General features: G+C 39.1%; 1 protein-coding gene across 1 annotated transcript in view; it reads right to left on the bottom strand.

Annotated features, from left to right (window-relative positions):
• Window positions 1–329: 329 nt before the first annotated feature.
• Window positions 330–16,772, bottom strand: part of LOC128662479 (uncharacterized) — a 230,244-nt gene continuing 213,801 nt past the window's right edge. Inside the window, exon 8 of the mRNA XM_053716263.1 lies at window positions 330–1,744. Coding sequence (XP_053572238.1) covers window positions 1,151–1,744 — 594 coding nt within the window. The 3' untranslated portion in view covers window positions 330–1,150. The remainder of the gene's footprint in view (window positions 1,745–16,772) is intronic.

Genomic DNA, 16,772 nt, shown 5'->3' with positions numbered 1-16,772 from the left:
CAAATATGATTTGACCCTTTTGTCAAGTTGAAAGCTACCGTTAGCAATGACACAATATGAAGAAACTTAACAGCTCATGTAGCTACGATACGGATTCCTCTGCTAGCACCACACTGTGCAGACTTCTTAACCCAGAATTCTAGACCAGGGAGCAGATTAGCTGTGACCAAAGCTTGCCACAATCTATTTAGTGTATGTCTGTCAGTAACTTGTTTTCCCCAGCTCCAAAAATGAAAATCTGAGGACCCAACCACAATAAACTTATTTTTATTTATCTTAAATTCAACTTGTGTTTATTTTGTTAATATGACAAAAGAAAGCAAGTAGGCTATATTGAGAGTACGTATTATTTAGTTCATGTTCATGGATGGTACTATAACTACACAAGTGTTTTCATAAAATACAAATTTAAACCTTTATATCAATGGGTATATATATTTAAATGTACGTTTATAGTTTTAAACAAGTATCAGCACTTGTGATAGAACTAGTTACATATTGATGGGTCTAAATTATTGGAATTTGTTGGCATCATGGTTATTGAAACATCTGGTGAGTTGGTAACATCAGAGTTGGAATGCTGAGCGGCCAAGCATGTAGTTTTCCTTCATAGACATCCAGATGTTCATGTCCTGGCTGTTTCCTCTTTACTATCTCTAGATATTTTATTCATTTTCTTTTTGTTTTTGTTCTTTTATGTCCAGATGTTGTAGATGTGTTCTTTTTGTCATTTATTATGTAGTTTAGGAAATTAATTAACTTTTGTTTGTGTTCACTTCCCAGTCATTGTAAAAAGTACTTGCAGATAATAAAATAAAAAACAAACCCCTTTCTCTCTTGGTATCCTTTGTTAAAACATAGCTTCTTCACTTGAGACAATTCTTAGGTAGGTTCAGGAGTGTGCACGTGTCTTGAGCACTTTATGGCAGCATTGCTTGTAACAATGTCAACATCTAGTTTAATAAAAAAAATAATAAATAGTGTTTAAGTCACATGCACACTTCTGAACCTACTTCTTATAGAAAGGCTCTGCATTTCAACAAGAGAACAGGCATATTTGATTATAAAAGTCAATTTAACCCTTTTTTTAAAATGGTTTGCTCTATCAGAATTATTAAAAGATCTTTTTACATTAAGATCAGTCTAATTATTAATAGTTACTGCTTTTCTTAGCTCTAAGATGGTCTTCTTGTTGAGTGATCCAGTCTTGCTTTTCTCTTTGTGGACTGTCCAGATGTTGTTCTTGTCTTTGAGGTGTATCCGGATTTTGCTCATCTCCATTCTTAGGGTTCAACTGTGGTTCTTGTTTGTATTTTCCTTTCTTAGTGTCTAACTGTTGGCTTTTTCCTTGTTGAGTGTCCAGATGATGATTTTCTTCTTGAACAATACCCAGATTTTGCTTATCTCTTTTCTTGATTTCCAAATGTTGTTGTTGTTCTAATACTACATTGGTGTCCAGGTGTGTATTTTCCTCTTCCAAGACTTCAGAATTTTTATTTTTTCTTAGCTGCTTGCCCAGATATTGGTTTTCTCTTTTCTTGGAATTCTTCGGTTTGGTTAAAATCTGCGGTTCCAGAGACCGATCTTTAATGTCATTTCCATTCTCATGATGACCAGCCATGTACTGACCAGTGGAACCAAATGTCTCTATATCTAAATGTTGCTGCCTTGGTTGACAATGTTGTGAGACTTTGCTAAGTCCTCTTAAGAATATTGCATTGTGCCTGGTATTTGGTATTGCAGCCTAGAGAACAATGAGTAACATATGATTAGTGATTGCATGAATTTGAATCTCATCACATTTGATAAATAGTCTCTTTATGGCCTTTATAAATTATAAAAATAAACAGTCTTTATTCTGTGCTTAGCTGCATTCCCTCACATCTGATTTCAAATGAAATACCACAATCTATCTAAACAATTAAATATTTGGTATGTCTAGTGTTTTTTGTGTACAAAAATGTCCCAAGCAAAAACTCCTTAAAAACTTCTCCCTTTCACCTAGATTACAAGTTCTGCGCTATAAAAGGTACTAAACGAACGCAACAAAAGTTGTGTTATTTCACCCTTCATAGCGCTGTCATTACAAGTTTCTAAAAATCCGCCATGTGTGTGCGATATGGTGGAGATAAGCTCCATACCGCACAAAATTCAAGGGCTGCTTTGACGTGCTTGTGCACGCTTTCCCCATAGACATCAATGGGGAGGTATAAGAAAAAAAACTAACACCTGAAGCACGGAATGGCGATTGCCGTAACGCAACCCCATTGATGTCTATGGGGGGGAAAAAGTTACGTTTAAACCTAACACCCTAACATAAACCCCAAGTCTAAACACCCCTAATCTGTTGTCTCCGACATTTCCGACACCAAAATAAATTTATTAACCCTAAATCTGCCGCTCCCGACATCGCCGCCACTGATAAAAGTTATTAACCTCTATTCCGCCGCTCCCCGACATTGCCAAAACTATAATAAAGTTATTAACCCCTATTTCCCTGCACCCCAACATCGCCAACACTATAATAAAGAGATTACCCCATATTCCGTCGCTCCCTGACATCGCCGCCACTAAATAAAGTTATTAACCCCTAAATCTCTGGCCTCCCACATCACCGCCACTAAATAAACCTATTAACCCCTAAACCGCCAGCCCCCTACATCACAAAAAGCAAAATTAAACTATTAACCCCTAAACCTAGCAACCCCCTAACTTTAAATTAAAATTACAATATCCCTATCTTAAAATAAATAAAAACATGTGAAATTAAAAAAAAAAACTAAGTTTAAACTATAAATAAACAATTTTTATACTAAAATTAAAATATCCACAAATTAAACTAAATTACACATTAAAAAACTAACACTGCTAAAAACACTAACCCCAAACGATCCACTTACAGTTTCTGAAGTCCAGACAACCAGGCTGTGAGAAATCTTCATCCAGGTGGCGAGGTCTTCATCCATCCAGGCGACGTCTTCAATCTTCATCCCGGCGGCGTCTTCTATCTTCATCCAGGCAGCGCAGAGCGGGTCCATCCTTCAAGACATCCGGCGCGGAGCGTCCTCTTCATATGGTCGCCACCATATATTGAATGTTCAATGCAAGGGAGCCTTTTTAAAATGATGTCTCTTGCATGCCTATTGGCTGATTTGATTTTTAAATTCAAATCAGCCAATAGTATGAGAGCAACTGAAATCCTATTGGCTGTTCAAATCAGCCAATAGGATGAGAGCTACTGAAATTCTATTGGCTGATTTGAATAGCCAATAAAATTTCAGTAGCTCTCATCGTATTGGCTGATTTGAACAGCCAATAGGATTTCAGTAGCTCTCATCTTATTGGCTGATTTGAATTTAAAAAATCAAATTAGCCAATAGGAATGCAAGGGACGCCATTTTTAAAAGTCTCCCTTGCTTTGAAGATGCAGTGTAAGGGGGCGACCTATGAAGAGGACGCTCTGCGCCAGATGTCTTAAGGATGGACCTGCTCCGCGCTGCCAGGATGAAGATAGAAGACGCCGCTGGGCTGAAGATAGAAGATGCCATCTAGATAAAGATAGAAGATGCTGTATGGATGGATGAAGACCTCGCCGCCTGGATGAAGACTTCGCTCCGCCTGGATGTCCAGACTTCAGAAACTGTAAGTGGATCGTCGGGAGTTAGTGTTATTTTTTTTTTACTTTTTTGGGTGGGGTTATTTAGATTAGGGTTTGGGCTATTTTAAAAGAGCTAAATGCCCTTTTAAGGACAATGCAAAAGAGCTAAATGCCCTTTTAAGGGCAATGCCCATACAAATGCCCTTTTCAGGGCAATGGGTAGCTTAGGTTTTTCTTAGAGTTAGGTTTTTTTATTTTAGGGGGTTGGCTGGGTGGTGGGTTTTACTGTTAGGGGGTTCTTTGTATTTTTTTACAGGTAAAATAGCTGATTTCTTTAGGGCAATGCCCTACAAAAGGCCCTTTTAAGGGCTATTGGTAGTTTATTGTAGGCTAGGTTTTTATTTTTATTTTGGTGGGGCTTTTTAATTTTATAGGGCTATTAGATTAGGTGTAATTGTTTTCATTTTGGATAATTTTTTTTGTTATTTTTCGGAATTTAGTGTTTGTTGTTTTTAGTAATTTAGTATTTTTAAATTTTTTTGTAATTTTAGATTTAATTTTTTTTAGTTGTGTTTGTTTTTTTAATGTGTAATTTAGTTTAATTGGTAGTTATTTTAATTTTAGTATAATAGTTTAGTATAATAGTTGTTAGGTTAATTTATCGTTTAAACGTAGTTTTTTTTTAATTTCACAGGTAAGTTTTATTTATTCTAAAATAGGGATATTGTAATTTTAATTTAAAGTTAGGGGATTGTTAGGTTTAGGGGTTAATAGTTTAATTTATTTTTTTGCAATGTGGGGGGCTGGTGGTTTAGGGGTTAATAGGTTTATTTAGTGGTAGTGATGTGGGAGGCGAGAGGTTTACGGGTTAATAACTGTATTTAGTGGCGGCGATGTTGAGGGCTGCAGATTAGGGGTTAATAGCTTTATTATAGTGGTAGCGATGTCGGGGAGCGGCGGAATAGGGGTTAATAACTTTATTATAGTGGTGGCAATGTCGGTGAGTGGCGGAATAGGGGTGAATAACTTTTATTAGTGGCGGCGATGTCAGGAACGGCAAATTAGAGGTTAATAACTTTATTATAGTGTTTGCAATGCAGGAGGGCGGTGGAATAGGGGTTAATAGGTAGTTTATGGGTGTTAGTGTACTTTGTAACAGTTTAGTTCTGAGTTTTGTGTAACAGTTTTGTCATAACTACTGGCCTCGCGGAACGGATCGTGTCGGTATAGGCTGTAACGCAAGCATTTTAGCCTCACCACACAACCTGTAATACCGGGGCTATGGAAATCCCATGCAAAAACATATTTTTCTTGAGTGTGGGATTGATGTTGGGTTACAGGCTAAAATGCTTGCAGTATAGCTATACCGACAAGACTAGTAATGGCTGCATTACGGTTTTTACGCTGAAATGGCCATTTTTTCAGCGTTAAAACTGTAACGTAAAACTCGTAATCTAGGTGTTTATTAGGTATCTAGCCGAAATGTGTACGATCTTTGCCGTACACACAGTGATTCTGGATCTTTTCTGTTTTAATTTTGATACCTAATAAAGAAAGAATTTTTAAAGGAGTTTTTACTTGGGACTTTTTTTTGCATGTTGCTGTGATGCTGGAGGATATCGAGGATTCCTCAGTTTACTTCATACTCCTATGTCTGTACACTCCCTGGGACACTGAGCTAGAACATAGGCTTGTTTTTTTGCCTTTACGGTTTGGATCATATAACAGTATTGACTAATGCCAAGAATAGGACCTGCCCACAGTGAGTGACATCAAGCCCTGCCCGAAGAGCAATAACCTACTATGCTCCGTAGCCCCATTGGTAGACCTGACTGCAATGTAAAGGCACCCAACTCCCACCAACTTTAGAACCCAAAAACTGCCTAGTGCAGTTGTTTTAATTTTAAAAAAATGCTAAATTTTTTTAATTAAAAACGATAATGCCATCTATTTTGAGGGCATTTTGGACACTTTTAAAAAATTAACCAGAGATCTGATCTCTGGTTAATTTTCTGATTGCTAATTGCTATCGCGTGCTCACTGTAGCAATAACCAGCCACTTGTATTGGCTGGTTAATAATCATGAGCACGCAAACGGCAAATTTGCTGTTTGCTGGCAATGATAATTTAGCCCTAAAGAAGGCAGCTGTAAATGCATTCCATGATTTTTTCGTAAATGCATTATACTCACTAAAACAGATGGCTGTAATGGATTTATACTCACATATGCAAGAAGCTCTAAAGATTGTATACTTATATAGGCAGCTTTAAAGGTATTATACTAACTTACGCAGGCAGCTATAAAGGTTTTATACTCCCATTCAAACAGTTGTAAAGGTTTTATACTCTCATACAAACAGAAGCTGTAAAGATTGTATACTTATATAGGCAGCTTTAAAGGTATTATACTAACTTAACCAGGCAGCTATAAAGGTTTTATACTCCCATACAAACAGTTGTAAAGGTTTTATACTCACTAATGCAAGCAGTTGTAAAGGTTTTATACTCACACAAGCAGCTGTAAAGGTTTTATACTCATGCTGGCAGCTATAAAGGATTTATACTCATGCTGGCAGCAATAAAGGTTTTATACTCCCATTCAAACAGTTGTAAAGGATTTATACTCACACAAGCAGCTGTAAAGGTTTTATACTCAAGCAAGCAGCTGTAAAGGTTTTATACTCATGCTGGCAGCTATAAAGGTCTTATACTCACATATGCAAGAAGCTGTAAAGGGTTGATGTTTATATAGGCAGCTGTAAAGGTATTATACTAACTTATGCAGGCAGCTATAATGGTTTTATACTCATGCAGGCAGCTGTAAAGGTTTTATACTCATGCAGGCAGCTGTAAAGGTTTTATACCTATGCAGGCAGCTGTAAAGGTTTTATACCTATGCAGGCAGCTGTAAAGGTTTTATAATCATGCAGGCAGCTGTAGAGATTTTATACTCATGCAGGCAGCTGTAAAGGTTTTATACTCATGCAGGCATCTGTAAAGGTTTTATACCTATGCAGGCAGCTGTAAAGGTTTTATACCTATGCAGGCAGCTGTAAAGGTTTTATACCTATGCAGGCAGCTGTAAAGGATTTATACTCATGCAGGCAGCTGTAAAGGATTTATACTCATGCAGGCAGCTGTAAAGATTTTATACTCATGCAGGCATCTGTAAAGGTTTTATACCTATGCAGGCAGCTGTAAAGGTTTTATACCTATGCAGGCAGCTGTAAAGGATTTATACTCATGCAGGCAGCTGTAAAGGATTTATACTCATGCAGGCAGCTGTAAAGATTTTAAACTCACTAATGCAGGCAACTGTAAAGGCATTATACTCACTTGCACAGGCATTTGTAAAGGTTTTATACTCACTTGCACAGGCAGTTGTAAAGGTTTTATACTCACTAATGCAAGCAGCTGTAAAGGTTTTATACTCACTAATGCAAGCAGCAGTAAAGGTTTTATACTCACTAATGCAAGCAGCAGTAAAGGTTTTATACTCACTAATGCAAGCAGTTGTAAACGTTTTATACTCACTAATGCAAAGCAGCTGTAAAGGTTTTATACTCATATATGCAAGCAGTTGGAAAGGTTTTATACTCACAAACACAGCTGTGAAGGTTTTATACTCACGTATGCAAAAAACTATAAAGGTTTCATACTCACGTATGCAGACAGCTATAAAGGTTTTATACTCATGCAAACAGCTGAAAAGGTATTATACTCATGAAAGCAGCTTAAAAGATATTATACTCATGCAAGCAGCTGAACATACATACTCACGCGAGCAGCTGAAAAGGTATTATACTTATGCAAGCAGCTGAAAAGATATACTCATGCAAGCAGCTGAAAAGATATACTTACGCGAGCAGCTGAAAAGGTATTATACTTATGCAAGCAGCTGAAAAGGTATTATACTCATGCAAGCAGCTGAAAAGGTATTATACTCATGCAAGCAGCTGAAAAGATATACTAACGCGAGCAGCTGAAAAGGTATTATACTGATGCAAGCAGCTTAAAAGATGTTATACTCATGCAAGCAGCTGAACAGATATACTCACGCGAGCAGGTGAAAAGGTATTATACTCATGCAAGCAGCTGAAAAGATTATACTCATGCAAGCAGCTGAAAAGATATACTCATACGAGCAGCTGAAAAGGTATTATACTTATGCAAGCAGCTGAAAAGTTATTATACTCATGCCAGCAGCTGAAAAGGTATTATACTTATGCAAGCAGCTGAAAAGGTATTATACTCATGCAAGCAGCTGAAAAGGTATTATACTTATGCAAGCAGCTGAAAAGGTATTATACTCATGCAAGCAGCTGAAAAGGTATTATACTCATGCAAGCAGCTGAAAAGGTATTATACTCATGCAAGCAGCTGAAAAGGTATTATACTCATGCAAGCAGCTGAAAAGATATTATACTCATGCAAGCAGCTGAAAAGGTATACTCATGCAAGCAGCTGAAAAGGTATTATACTCATGCAAGCAGCTGAAAAGATATTATACTCATGCAAGCAGCTGAAAAGATATACTCATGCGAGCAGCTGAAAAGGTATTATACTTATGCAAGCAGCTGAAAAGGTATTATACTCATGCAAGCAGCTGAAAATATATACTCATGCAAGCAGCTGAAAAGGTATTATACTTATGCAAGCAGCTGAAAAGGTATTATACTCATGCAAGCAGCTGAAAAGGTATTATACTTATGCAAGCAGCTGAAAAGGTATTATACTCATGCAAGCAGCTGAAAAGATATTATACTCCTGCAAGCAGCTGAAAAGGTATTATACTTATGCAAGCAGCTGAAAAGGTATTATACTCATGCAAGCAGCTGAAAAGATATTATACTCATGCAAGCAGCTGAAAAGGTATTATACTCATGCAAGCAGCTGAAAAGGTATTATACTCATGCAAGCAGCTGAAAAGGTATTATACTCATGCAAGCAGCTGAAAAGATATTATACTCATGCAAGCAGCTGAAAAGGTATTATACTCATGCAAGCAGCTGAAAAGGTATTATACTCATGCAAGCAGCTGAAAAGGTATTATACTCATGCAAGCAGCTGGAAAGGTATTATACTCATGCGAGCAGCTGAAAAGGTATTATACTTATACAAGCAGCTGAAAAGGTATTATACTCATGCAAGCAGCTGTAAAGATTTAGGGCCATATTTCAAGTAGTGATGTCACGAATAGTTTGCCGGCGAATAGTTCCCGTCGAACATAGCATGTTCGCGTTTGCCACGGCGGACGAACATATGCTATGTTCGATCCACCCCCTATTCGTCATCATTGAGTAATACTTTGACCCTCTACCTCACAGTCAGAAGACACATTCCAGCCAATCAGCAGCAGACACTCCCTCCCAGACCCTCCTACCTCCTGGACAGCATCCATTTTAGATTCATTTGGAAGCTGCATTCTTAGTGAGAGGAGGGACAGTGTAGCTGCTGCTAATTTAATAGGGAAATTGATAGCTAGGCTAGTGTATTCAGTGTCCACTACAGTCCTGAAGGACTCATCTGATCTCTGCTGTAAGGACAGCACCCCAAAAAGCCCTTTTTAGGGCTAGAACATCAGTTTTTTTCCTGTGTAATCTAATTGCAGTTGCCTGCCTGCCTGCCTGCCAGCGTGTGTGTCAGGCTCACAGCGTATACTGTGCCCACTTGCCCAGTGCCACCACTCATATCTGGTGTAACAGTAGTGTAGATTTAAAAAACAGCAACACTTTTTTGACTGTGAAATAATAGCAGACAGCTGCCAGTACCCAAGGTGGCCGCCAATAAGGCAGATGGGGAGGGTTAGAGAGCTGTTTTGGGGGGGATCAGGGAGGTTGGGGGCTAAGGGGGGATGCTACACCACAGCATATGTAAATATGCTAAAAAATGAAAAAATTGAAAAACGTTTTATTTTAGTACTGGCAGACTTTCTGCCAGTACTTAAGATGGCGGGGACAATTGTGGGGTGGGGGAGGGAAGGGAGCTGTTTGGGAGGGATCAGGGGGTCTGATGTGTCAGGTGGGAGGCTGATCTCTACACTAAAGCTAAAATTAACCCTGCAAGCTCCCTACAAACTACCTAATTAACCCCTTCACTGCTAGCCATAATACACGTGTGATGCGCAGCAGCATTTAGCCGCCTTCTAATTACCAGAAAGCAACGCCAAAGTCATATATGTCTGCTATTTCTGAACAAAGGGGATCCCAGAGAAGCATTTACAACCATTTGTGCCATAATTGCACAAGCTGTTTGTAAATGATTTCAGTGAGAAACATAAAATTGTGAAAAATTTAACGTTTTTTTTTTAATTTGATCGCATTTGGCGGTGAAATGGTGGCATGAAATATACCAAAATGGGCCTAGATCAATACTTTGGGATGTCTTCTAGAAAAATATATATACATGTCAAGGGATATTCAGGTATTCCTGACAGATATCAGGGTTCCAATGTAACTAGTGCTTATTTTGAAAAAAAGTGGTTTTGAAATAGCAAAGTGCTTCTTGTATTTATTTCCCTATAACTTGCAAAAAAAGCAAAGAACATGTTAACATTGAGTATTTCTAAACTCAGGACAAAATTTAGAAACTATTTAGCATGGGTGTTTTTTGGTGGTTGCAGATGTGTAACAGATTTTGGGGGTCAAAATAAGAAAAAGTGTGTCTTTTTCCATTTTTTCCTTATATTTTATAATTTTTTTATAGTGAATTATAAGATATGATGAAAATAATGGTATCTTTAGAAAGTCCATTTAGTGGTGAGAAAAACGGTATATAATATGTGTGGGTACAGTAAATGAGTAAGAGGAAAATTACAGCTAAACACAAACACCGCAGAAATGTAAAAATAGCCCTGGTCCTTAAGGGAAAGAAATTGAAAAATGGCCTTGGTCCTTAAGGGGTTAAAAAAAAAAACTAGAAATTTGACTGTGAAATAATAGCAGTCAGTGGAGGGGGCGGGATCGTGGGCGGGGATGTCCGGGGGCGCGCACTAACGCGCGCGCGTGCACAGGAGGGCGGGGGCGGATGCGTGCACGGGGAGGGAGAGGGTGGGAACCGCTACACTACAGAAAAAGTTGGTGTAAAATTTTTAAAAAAAAGGAATAAATAAAAAAAAAAAAAAAAAAGATCAGGCAGGTGGTGGGGGTTGGTCTGTCGGGGGGGGGAAGCTACACTACAGAAAAAAGAAAAAAAAACAGAAAAAACTACTTTTTTTTTGCAAACTGGGTACTGGCAGACAGCTGCCAGTATCCAAGATGGCCGCCAATAAGGCAAATGGGGAGGGTTAGAGAGCTGTTTTGGGGGGGATCAGGGAGGTTGGGGGCTAAGGGGGATGCTACACCACAGCAGATGTAAATATGCTAAAAAAAATTACAAAAATTTAAAAACCTTTTATTTTAGTACTGGCAGACTTTCTGCCAGTACTTAAGATGGCGGGGACAATTGTGGGGTGGGGGAGGGAAGGGAGCTGTTTGGAAGGGATCAGGGGGTCTGATGTGTCAGGTGGGAGGCTGATCTCTACACTAAAGCTAAAATTAACCCTGCAAGCTCCCTACAAACTACCTAATTAACCCCTTCACTGCTAGCCATAATACACGTGTGATGCCCAGCAGCATTTAGCGGCCTTCTAATTACCAGAAAGCAAGGCCAAAGTCATATATGTCTGCTATTTCTGAACAAAGGGGATCCCAGAGAAGCATTTACAACCATTTATGCCATAATTGCATAAGTTGTTTGTAAATAATTTCTGTGAGAAACCTAAAGTTTGTGAAAAAGTGAACAATTTTTTTTTATTTGATCGCATTTGGCGGTGAAAAGGTGGCATGAAATATACCAAAATGGGCCTAGATCAATACTTTGGGATGTCTTCTAAAAAAATATATATACATGTCAAGGGATATTCAGGTATTCCTGACAGATATCAGGGTTCCAATGTAACTAGCGCTAATTTTGAAAAAAAGTGGTTTTGAAATAGCAAAGTGCTTCTTGTATTTATTTCCCTATAACTTGCAAAAAAAGAACATGTTAACATTGGGTATTTCTAAACTCAGGACAAAATTTAGAAACTATTTAGCATGGTTGTTTTTTGGTGGTTGTAGATGTGTAACAGATTTTTCAGGGCCTGCCAGGGCACAGTGTCACACCAGTGCAACTCATATCTGGTGTAACAGCAGTGTACATTAAAAAAATACAATTTTGACTGTAATAGATTGAATAGCAGTTAGTTGTCTGCAAGCGTGTGTCAGGCCTACAGCGTCTACTCTGCCAACTTCTGCCAGTGCACAGTGCCACTCATATCTGTTGTCACAGTAGCTTGCACGCATAGTACCACTAATGGAAAAAAAAATGACAGGCAGAGGCAGGCCACCCCGCAGGGGCCGTCGTGGTTGTGGTGCTTTGATTCCCTTTGGCCCTAGAATAATGCCCAGTGTTCAGAGGCCACGTACCCCGAACTCGAAAAGTTCTGAGGACATAGTTGACTGGCTAACACAGGACACCCAATCTTCTATAGCTTCCGCTCAGAACCTTGATGCACCATCCTCCTCCAGCTTAGCTTCGGGCACCTCTCAAGTTACCACTCGCCCGCCTGCCGCCACCACCAACACTAGCCCCACAGCCGCTTCACTTGATCTGTCAGAGGAGTTATTTACACATCAGTTTGAAGAAATGAGTGATGCGCAACCATTATTGCCAGAGGATGTAGATAACAGGGATATGTCTCAGTCAGGCAGCATTACACACATGGACGTACGGTGTGATGATGATGATGTTGTACCTGCTGCGGGAGTTTGGTCTGTCACTGTGAAGCGGGCGTAACCCTTACACTACCTGATCGATACAACATCATACCTGATGTTTTAAAGCACGTTATTCCAAACAATTTAGGAATGTTAGGTGATTTATGTCCTTTATGGATTAAAACCAGACTCTGCATCAACTATGTAATTTTCCATGGGAGTTTTGCCATGGATCCCCCTCCGGCACGCCACAGTCCAGGTGTTAGTCCCCTTGAAACAACTTTCCCATCACTATTGTGGCCAGAAAGAGTCCCTGTGGGTTTTAAAATTTGCCTGCCCATTGAAGTCAATGGCGATTCGCCCGGTTCGCCGGTTCACAAACTTTTGCGGGAGTCCGCATTCGTTTGCAGGTGTATGATAAATTAGCGCTCCACTTGTAATCTAGCCCTTCTCACTCACGCAGGCAGTTGTAAAGGTTTTATACTCACATACGCAAGCAGCTTCAAATATTTTATTCTTAAGCAGGAAGCTTTAAAGGCTTTATAAAGATGCAGACAGCTGTAAGCATATTGGGCTAGATTAAAAGTTGAGTGCAAAATATTGCTTCCGCAAAATACCAGCGCACGCAAATGTGCATTGCATGGAAGCATTGCTTTCACAAGCGCGCTTCCATAGGCTCCAATGGGAGCCTTGTTCCCATGACGTCAGACAGGGCATGAGAACTAGCGAAGGGGGTAAGTCATGCAGCGATGGGCAGCAAATGTAAATATATATATGTATATGCTGATATACATATATATGTATGTGCTTATATGTGTATATACACATATTAACACATAAATATATATGTATATAAGCATATATTATTTTGGGGCAATTGGGGCACTTTTAGGCCTAGATTTGGAGTTCGGCGGTAGCCGTCAAAACCAGCGTTAGAGGCTCCTAACGCTGGTTTTGGGCGCCCGCTGGTATTTGGAGTCAGTGATTAAAGGGTCTAACGCTCACTTTTCAGCCGCGACTTTTCCATACCGCAGATCTCCCTACGCCATTTGCGTATCCTATCTTTTCAATGGGATCTTTCTAACGCTGGTATTTAGAGTCGTTTCTGAAGTGAGCGTTAGAGCTCTAACGACAAAACTCCAGCCGCCTGAAAATAGCAGGAGTTAAGAGCTTTCTGGCTAACGCCGGTTTATAAAGCTCTTAACTACTGTACCCTAAAGTACACTAACACCCATAAACTACCTATGTACCCCTAAACCGAGCTCCCCCCACATCGCCGCCACTCGATTAAAATTTTTAACCCCTAATCTGCCGACCGCCACCTACGTTATACTTATGTACCCCTAATCTGCTGCCCCTAACCCCGCCGACCCCTATATTATATTTCTTAACCCCTAACTTGCCCCCCACAACGTCGCCGCAAGCTACTTAAAATAATTAACCCCTAATCTTCCGACCGCAAATCGCCGCCACCTACGTTATCCCTATGTACCCCTAATCTGCTACCCCTAACACCGCCGACCCCTATATTATATTTATTAACCCCTAATCTGCCCCCCTCAACGTCGCCGACACCTGCCTACACTTATTAACCCCTAATCTGCCGAGCGGACCTGAGCGCTACTATAATAAAGTTATTAACCCCTAATCCGCCTCACTAACCCTATCATAAATAGTATTAACCCCTAATCTGCCCTCCCTAACATCGCCGACACCTACCTTCAATTATTAACCCCTAATCTGACGACCGGAGCTCATCGCTACTATAATAAATGTATTAACCCCTAAAGCTAAGTCTAACCCTAACACTAACACCCCCCTAACTTAAATATAATTTACATCTTACGAAATAAATTAACTCTTATTAAATAAATTAATCCTATTTAAAGCTAAATACTTACCTGTAAAATAAACCCTAATATAGCTACAATATAAATTATAATTATATTATAGCTATTTTAGGATTAATATTTATTTTACAGGCAACTTTGTATTTATTTTAACCAGGTACAATAGCTATTAAATAGTTAAGAACTATTTAATAGTTACCTAGTTAAAATAATTACAAATTTACCTGTAAAATAAATCCTAACCTAAGATATAATTAAACCTAACACTACCCTATCAATAAAATAATTAAATAAAATACCTACAATTACCTACAATTAACCTAACACTACACTATCAATAAATTAATTAAACACAATTGCTACAAATAAATACAATTAAATAAACTATCTAAAGTACAAAAAATAAAAAAGAACTAAGTTACAGAAAATAAAAAAATATTTACAAACATAAGAAAAATATTACAACAATTTTAAACTAATTACACCTACTCTAAGCCCCCTAATAAAATAACAAAGCCCCCCAAAATAAAAAATTCCCTACCCTATTCTAAATTAAAAAAGTTACAAGCTCTTTTACCTTACCAGCCCTGAACAGGGCCCTTTGCGGGGCATGCCCCAAGAAGTTCAGCTCTTTTGCCTGTAAAAAAAAACATACAATACCCCCCCCCAACATTACAACCCACCACCCACATACCCCTAATCTAACCCAAACCCCCCTTAAATAAACCTAACACTAAGCCCCTGAAGATCTTCCTACCTTGTCTTCACCATCCAGGTATCACCGATCCGTCCTGGCTCCAAGATCTTCATCCAACCCAAGGGGGGGTTGGCGATCCATAATCCGGTGCTGAAGAGGTCCAGAAGAGGCTCCAAAGTCTTCCTCCTATCCGGCAAGAAGAGGACATCCGGACCGGCAAACATCTTCTCCAAGCGGCATCTTCGATCTTCTTCCATCCGGTGCGGAGCGGGTCCATCTTGAAGCAGGCGACGCGGATCCATTCTCTTCTTCCGATGTCTCCCGACTAATGACGGTTCCTTTAAGGGACGTCATCCAAGATGGCGTCCCTCGAATTCCGATTGGCTGATAGGATTCTATCAGCCAATCGGAATTAAGGTAGGAATTTTCTGATTGGCTGATGGAATCAGCCAATCAGAATCTAGTTCAATCCGATTGGCCGATCCAATCAGCCAATCAGATTGAGCTCGCATTCTATTGGCTGATCGGAACAGCCAATAGAATGCGAGCTCAATCTGATTGGCTGATTGGATCAGCCAATCGGATTGAACTAGATTCTGATTGGCTGATTCCATCAGCCAATCAGAAAATTCCTACCTTAATTCCGATTGGCTGATAGAATCCTATCAGCCAATCGGAATTCGAGGGACGCCATCTTGGATGACGTCCCTTAAAGGAACCGTCATTAGTCGGGAGACATCGGAAGAAGAGGATGGATCCGCGTCGCCTGCTTCAAGATGGACCCGCTCCGCACCGGATGGAAGAAGATCGAAGATGCCGCTTGGAGAAGATGTTTGCCGGTCCGGATGTCCTCTTCTTGCCGGATAGGAGGAAGACTTTGGAGCCTCTTCTGGACCTCTTCAGCACCGGATTATGGATCGCCAACCCCCCCTTGGGTTGGATGAAGATCTTGGAGCCAGGACGGATCGGTGATACCTGGATGGTGAAGACAAGGTAGGAAGATCTTCAGGGGCTTAGTGTTAGGTTTATTTAAGGGGGGTTTGGGTTAGATTAGGGGTATGTGGGTGGTGGGTTGTAATGTTGGGGGGGGGGGTATTGTATGTTTTTTTTTACAGGCAAAAGAGCTGAACTTCTTGGGGCATGCCCCGCAAAGGGCCCTGTTCAGGGCTGGTAAGGTAAAAGAGCTTGTAACTTTTTTAATTTAGAATAGGGTAGGGAATTTTTTATTTTGGGGGGCTTTGTTATTTTATTAGGGGGCTTAGAGTAGGTGTAATTAGTTTAAAAGTGTTGTAATATTTTTCTTATGTTTGTAAATATTTTTTTATTTTCTGTAACTTAGTTCTTTTTTATTTTTTGTACTTTAGATAGTTTATTTAATTGTATTTATTTGTAGCAATTGTGTTTAATTAATTTATTGATAGTGTAGTGTTAGGTTAATTGTAGGTAATTGTAGGTATTTTATTTAATTATTTTATTGATAGGGTAGTGTTAGGTTTAATTATATCTTAGGTTAGGATTTATTTTACAGGTAAATTTGTAATTATTTTAACTAGGTAACTATTAAATAGTTCTTAACTATTTAATAGCTATTGTACCTGGTTAAAATAAATACAAAGTTGCCTGTAAAATAAATATTAATCCTAAAATAGCTATAATATAATTATAATTTATATTGTAGCTATATTAGGGTTTATTTTACAGGTAAGTATTTAGCTTTAAATAGGATTAATTTATTTAATAAGAGTTAATTTATTTCGTAAGATGTAAATTATATTTAAGTTAGGGGGGTGTTAGTGTTAGGGTTAGACTTAGCTTTAGGGGTTAATACATTTATTATAGTAGCGATGAGCTCCGGTCGTCAGATTAGGGGTTAATAATTGAAGGTAGGT

Source organism: Bombina bombina, chromosome 6 (assembly GCF_027579735.1).
Source record: "Bombina bombina isolate aBomBom1 chromosome 6, aBomBom1.pri, whole genome shotgun sequence".
Lineage (NCBI taxonomy): Eukaryota > Metazoa > Chordata > Amphibia > Anura > Bombinatoridae > Bombina > Bombina bombina.
The sequence above is the reverse complement of the archived record's forward strand: the minus strand, read 5'-3'. Positions and strand labels throughout refer to the sequence as shown.